General features: G+C 26.9%; 1 protein-coding gene across 1 annotated transcript in view; it reads right to left on the reverse strand.

Annotated features, from left to right (window-relative positions):
* Positions 1-4,075: 4,075 nt before the first annotated feature.
* LOC111620872 (proteasome-associated protein ECM29 homolog) overlaps positions 4,076-7,446 on the reverse strand; it is a 95,467-nt gene continuing 92,096 nt past the window's right edge. Inside the window, exon 15 of the mRNA XM_023362875.1 lies at positions 4,076-4,226. Coding sequence (XP_023218643.1) covers positions 4,137-4,226 — 90 coding nt within the window. The 3' untranslated portion in view covers positions 4,076-4,136. The remainder of the gene's footprint in view (positions 4,227-7,446) is intronic.

The following is a 7,446-nucleotide window of genomic DNA, read 5'->3' on the forward strand; positions in this document are numbered from 1 at the left end:
TACTGAGATGAATTAAAACATAAATAAAATGTTTCTGTCAGTTATACTTCAATATTTTTTAATCTTTTTCGTGATCTTTACTTTCCTGGCTGTTATACAGGGAGGGTGCAAAAGTAGGTATACATTTAAGAATCTGAGAAATACAAATGTTTGGTGTTCATTATTATTATTTTTATTGTCTTTTATTAGTTCGTAATCCTTATTTGTGATCTAACTTGTAGATAAAAATATTTTTTCTTCCTATTTTCTCCCTGTATGTCTTTTTCCATAATAACAACTGTATACATACATACGACCCCATTATCTCAGCACCTCCTGAAACTCTAACCACCAAAATTTAATAGCATCAATCCCTCTAATAAACAAACTTCCCTGCAAAATTTCAGAAACTTTTGGCAAAAAGCACAGAAGTTATTATGCTTCAAACAGGTTGAACAAAATTGTGCCATATACATACTAACATCAGTACTTTAAAAAACAAAAAAACTCGAATTATTTTGCATTTCTCAATGTTTTAAGGTGTCCTAAGTCCAAAACTGCATTTTTTTACCAATCATCATATTTTCCCCGTTATATGAGCCATTCACAAGCCAAATCAATTAACTCCACATTTTGAATTTTTTTAAATTTTAGTGTGAAAGCACTTGATATACTTGTAATTTTTTATATTCATAATAAGTTTCCCTAATAACAAGGAACAATATCACTTAATGACAAAATTTTATTGCCATAGAAAAAAATTTTATTTATTTCAGAAGCCAATCTAATTAACTCCATACTGTAATGTTAATCCGCCAGTGCACACTGCGATTGCAATGCTGCAGTGTGCACTGACCAGTGCTTCATAGATAATGAAAAATTATTTAATGTTATCTCATCACAAAAAGTAAGTAAAAGAAATCAGTTAGTTACAGTCCAACTGCCACAGAAGTAAGTATATTTGTGGAATATTGAATAATTGTTTTAATTTTGGTGCCAATTGTTTTTAGAAAAAAAGAAAAATTATACCTGTTATATCAAGATGGATAAAACTTTAAATAATTTTTTTCATTCCTCCTATTAAACATGATTCTTATAAAAATTTAAGAACAAATTGACATGATAGGACCTCAAGTACAGCTGATGAAGAAAACATCATTTATGTTGCTGAATAATCAATTCAAACAAAATAATAAATAACAATCATTGTAACAGTAATAGAACAAGCTATAGAGACTTACATAAAAATATATAACTTTTTGAGTCTATTTCATTTCCTATCACAGACCAGTTCAGAAATAACAGTCAATTAGTTTGAAGAAATAAAAATTTTTCTTAAGACATCATAAATAGGTTATTAAAAAATTACCACATAGTTTAAAAAAATGATCAAAGTTATGCAAAGTAACAGAACATTTTTTTTTTTTGCAAAAAAATTTTAATAAAAATGTACGCTAATGTGAAGACTAAATTTGATATTACTATGTTTTTCACTTGTCAAATTGATTAACTCCATCAATCACACCAAAATTGTAATAATAATAACGATTACAGCATATCTATGCTATCTTATACATTTTATATGTGGTTAAATAAAAGATACATCTAAAATGTATTATTGTAGATGTATCATACATTCTACAATGTTTATTTGAATTTATATTTTACAAGAAATTTTAAAAATGAATGTATATTACTTTGTCACTTTTCTGCATGTTTTGTTTTATATAGTTAATCAATTTGGCAAGTGAGCAGCTCATATATGAGCCGTTGATTTTGAAAGTGGGACAAATCCATTTTGTTATTGCCAGATATTTAATGGTTTACATTTGAATGGATTTAAAAATATTCCTTAAGCATAAAATATATAGCATAATTCTATATTTTTTGTGGTCTTATTTCATGTAAATTTAATATGCAATAATGGTTATCCACATTAGGTAAAAAAAAATCAGGGTTTAGGTATGCACCAATGGACTTGCCTCACTTTCAAAAGCAATGTTTTGTTGAAAACGTTGATTTTCTTTGAATGGAATGTAATTATAATAACAAAAAAACTGTATATTTTATTTATTTACTTATTTATTTTATTTCAACATTTCACACTTCTTTCGAAAATTACAATAAAACAAAAATTTAATTTTATAGGAAAAAGTATTCAGTAATAAGTTGCATGCATATAATTATATTTCTTAGTTTAGATCATGGGCGTCCAACCTGCAGCCCAATAAATGTGTAAACAAAACCAACAAATTTTTAAATTTATTTCTATTTATTTATTTCAATGGCATAAACTCAAAAACAAAGTTTCACAAAACCGTAAACCTTCATACATATTTTATTTTTGAGTGGAAAGGAAATATTTTCAAATACTTGGAAATGTGTGAATGAGGAAGGAATATTAAATAAAGTTGGAGTTGTGACTCAAAGGATTATACACAAAAATTTGAGAAAAGGAGAGAGAAAGGCCAAAAGATAAAAAGTAGTGAAAAAGGTTAAATAGACCTTCTGTTAAGCAAATATTGATCCTTAATTTTCCAACTTTCCTCATTTTTTATCAATGTATTAAGAATACTCTTTCCTCATATTTCAAGTATTCTCAATAAACCTTTGCTGTTTTTTCTTTTTTGTTGTTATTGTTGTTTTAGACCTTTTCCCACTCATAGAGCACCTTTGCTGGAGGGCTTCAGAGAGGGAATCTTCACTGTTGATTGGCTGTTTAGAAATAAACACCATGTCTTTACTAAAGATCGACCAATTGCTGCAGACTTAAGTTTTGGCATTTCTTACTCTGAGAACAATGCAACACAGTGTAATCATTATTTGAAGAGATAAGTTTAAACAAAGCAATTATAAGTTATTAAGTTGTGGTAAGCAAAGCAATTATATTTTCTTGCCATTTGCTGAATCTTAATGTAGTATATTTCATATTGTTGTGTATTATAGTTAATTTTACGGTGGTCCAAGTATCTGTTTTGGTTTAATTGTATATTCAATACAATACATGGGTGATCTCTCGGGGGTAAGGTATCCCAAGAAGTCTTTCAAGGGAATATTGTCCCTACTTCGGTGTTACTAACTGGAAGAAAACCCGGTAAACTCCAGAACAAATTAATCAAATTCCCACAACAACATATGGTAATCAATGGTAAATTAATAATCGATTAACAAACAATTCAGATGGTGGTCTTGGAACAAATTATGTTCGTTAACCGATCACCCACTGTATTAAGTGAGATATAATAAAATATTTATTAATTAATACATAAATAAAATAAAGAAATAAGATAGAATGCAAAAACAATAAGAAATACAAATAACAATAAAATTAAACTTATAAAAAATATTTTATTTTTTGTTTTTATCTAAATAAAAAAATATCTTAAAAAAATATATAATATTTTCCTTTTTAGATATTGAAATTAAACTTTTAATATTCAATTTTTTCCATTATGAGCATAAGGCATTTTTAAAATTAATCAAATATTCATTACAAAATTTATAAATACTTTATTTAATATTATACAGGGTGAGTTAAAATTATGTGAACACTATTTGAGAGAAAGCATTTACTCAAAGTTTGCATTAAACAGAGTCTCAACCTGACCACCAGCACGATTAATGCACTCAAATCAAACGTTCAACAGTACAATTTAGTGCCAGAACACCGGAGATTGGGGAGGCCATAACAATGGTCCATCGCGACCAATCAGAATAGAAAATGAAACAAAGATTTAAGATGTTAATTAATTAAGATGTTTCATTGATAATGTTTAATTAAAAATTAAGATTGTTCACATAATTTTGACTCACCCTGTAGTTTGATTAAATCAAAATCAATTGCAAGTTGATTTCTTTTTGATGAAATCAAATATCTCAAATTATAGAGATAGAGTATTAACATTAATTCAACTCTCACATTATTTAAATTTGTGAATTATTATATTACTATATTTATTAACTATTTACATTAATAAAACAATGTTTCTCTGATATTTTGGACTTTCAATATATATATATTATATATATATATATATACACACACACACATCCTGAGGGTAATCTTTTCAGGTTGAAAGTACTTATATATTATAATGTTTATATGATTTTTACATATTCATTAAATTAAACTATTTTTAGATCAAATTTATTTAAGCTTATATAAATACCTCAATATATGTTGCTACATTAAATGGAAGACATTTTGATGTCTTGGTCTTTGAAGATACATTTGTCTTTTCAGCAGTCTAAAAATAAATTAATTGTAGTTTTTAAATTAAATAGCATATTTCCTTTAAATTAATTTAATAAATTATAAATCTTTCAATGTCAAATAATGTTCTGATATTTTCATATATTTACCATATTAATCAACATAATTACATTAATTTTTAAAAAGTATTACTTATTTAAAAGACAGTCATTAAGTTTATAGTTTAGAAATTTAATTAAAACAAATTCTTTTTTAACTATAGTATAAAATCTAGAATGATAATATACTATATTGAAGTATATTATCATTTTTATATATACAGTAGTACCTCAGGATACGAACGCTTCAGCATATGAAATTTTCAGGATACGACATGAAATTCAAACGTATTTTTGTTCCATGGTACGAACAAAAACTTACTGTATGATGTTACATTAGTTCACAGCGCCACNATTACATTAATTTTTAAAAAGTATTACTTATTTAAAAGACAGTCATTAAGTTTATAGTTTAGAAATTTAATTAAAACAAATTCTTTTTTAACTATTCATTATATTCTTGAAAGGCATTACAATGGAAAAAACAAGACTATCATTTTTATATATACAGTAGTACCTCAGGATACGAACGCTTCAGCATATGAAATTTTCAGGATACGACATGAAATTCAAACGTATTTTTGTTCCATGGTACGAACAAAAACTTACTGTATGATGTTACATTAGTTCACAGCGCCACTGCCATAATCACATGTTTCTTCTGTTCATTGGTCTCAGTCTGAATGTTTGCTTCATCATGGAAGGATCTCGCTCGATAAAGGAAATCTTAAAGTATTATCAGAAAGTGACTGATTTTATTGAAAAGAAACATCCCAAAAAGGTTCACACTGGCTGAATTGCTGCTCAGTTTAATGACATTTGCTTAAATCATTTTAGAAACATTTTAAAAAGTAGGCAAAGCCAAACAACCTCTTTGAATAGATATTTTACCAAGCAACATCTATCCAGTGAAAGTGCTGGTGGAAGTGAAGGAAAGAAAGCAAAAAGCAGTGAATAAAAAAATTTCAAAAATATATAAAACAGAAAAGATAAAAAAAAATTAGGGTTAAGTTATTTTTAAGTTATTGTCACATCAAGTTATGTAAGTTAAGTTTTAGTATCATTTTCCTTCTCCCTCTCCTCCGCCACCAGTTTACACCTCCGCCATTGTCTATCCTCAAAGGTAAAGTGCAAATAAAACTTTTTTTTTTTTATTATTCTATTATGGTTATTTATAAATTTACAACTATAAAATGCATTTTTCAGTGTTTTCCTTACTATAGTTATTTTTTTTTCAATGTACTACTAAGCTTTAATTTGAGTGTGTTTTTCTTGTTGGAACGAATTATTTGGTTTTACATGTAATCGTATGGGGAAAAACGATTCGCTTTACGACATTTTCATGATACGATCTCAGTTTCGGGACAGATTAATTTCATATCCTGAGGTAACACTGTATATCAAAGATTCGGATATATTATGCTTTTTTGGCCCCAAATTTGAAAAGTACTTGAGTCAATAAATTTTAAAATATCAATTGCCATCAAATTTCTTTTTGCAAAAAAATACAGTATTTTATTTCTACCATCATCCTTGAAACTTCAACTGCAAGTGAAACAAAAAATTTGTGAAGATCTAAATAAGCAAAACAGGTGGACAGATCAATTATCATTTACCTTTACTTTTGATATTAAAAGTTGTTTATTTATTGGTTTTAAGGACTGTCTCCTCATTTACAAGTTTCTGTGAATTTCAAATTTTACACCTTTACATAAATTGACATTATTGAGTCAATTTACATAAAGATGTAAAATTTCAAATTTACTGCATAATGTGTAAGGAAAAGATTTCTATTTTTGAAGATTTCTGTGTAAAAATTTTAGAACTTTTAAAAAATTCTAAAATTTTTACACAGTAATAACTTCATTTTCCTTTTTAGAGAATTTTTACTGTTTCTAATTTTATAAGTTTTGATTTCTATTATATGTTCAATATTTTTTATTATTGTTATTATTAATATCTTTATTAACAAAAAGGGAATTGTCCCTGTTGCAGGGGGTTGTACAAAGTTGACTTATAAGTTACATATTATTAAAATGATAAATAGGATATCAGTATTTAACCCTTATTATACAATAGTTTAAATATTGTTTCATTATTAACATAGATAAATTTTAGTTTGATAGTCACAGTAATATAGTTATACAATAAAAGTCAATACTCTCATCTATACACACTGTAAAATATACGACTTACTTCTGACTCTAAACCAAAACAGTACTTATTTCAAAATACTTTCACTAACATTTTCGAACTTAGAGAACTAAGTTTGAAAACGTTAGTGAAGGTATTTTGAAATAAGCACTGTTTTGGTTTAGAGTCAGAAGTAAATGAAAGTCAAGTTATATGATGTTGATAAAGTAAAACATACTCACATAGATTTACAACATTTTTGTAATCTTAGTGAAATAGTTATACAAGGTATAAAGCTCTTTTTTATTCAGGTTATTTAGCAAATTTCTATAATCATGGGATGAATCACTTTGGAGTATTTGAGAGATGTTGAAAAAGTCACGTACATTTGAGAGTTTTTGGCATTTCTGAAGTAAGTGTTCAATAGAAAAGTCACCAGAACTGCACCATGACCAATAATTGTTTGACAGATCAATATAAATATTGTTAATATAGAAGGAGTATTTATTTAAACATAGTTGTGCAATTAGTCTTTTCACATTGAAGCTGATTGGTTTTATCATGTAAGGTTGTGAGGAAGGTATTTGTAAAATTTTTAAGTACCAAGGATGATAAGTATTATGATTTAAGCTATTTTGACCCATATTTATAGAGTGAGAGATCACTGATTCCATTAGCATAGTATATCCAAACTTCCAGTCTTGAATATTATCTTTGAATAAGTCTGATACTCCAAAAGAATTTAGTACATTATTTAATTTGGTTTGCCAGAGTTGTATTGTGGTAGATTTTTTGCTGCATTTAATTATTTCATGGTGCAGAAAGGCAATATTACTGTCACACTTGAATTTTAAACAATAGTAGAATTTAATAATTTGTTTTAAAAACAATGGATAAGAGCAGATATGGTTGTTTTCGTAGCAAATTGCATATCCTGGGATAGTTCTTTCTAGATGAAGTAGTTTGCAAAGAAAGTAAATGTGAAAGGTTTCTAGTTTATATAAATAATCAAGGCCCCATATC

The sequence above is a fragment of the Centruroides sculpturatus genome, unplaced genomic scaffold, assembly GCF_000671375.1.
Source record: "Centruroides sculpturatus isolate CEXI.00-Female unplaced genomic scaffold, Cexi_2.0 scaffold240, whole genome shotgun sequence".
Lineage (NCBI taxonomy): Eukaryota > Metazoa > Arthropoda > Arachnida > Scorpiones > Buthidae > Centruroides > Centruroides sculpturatus.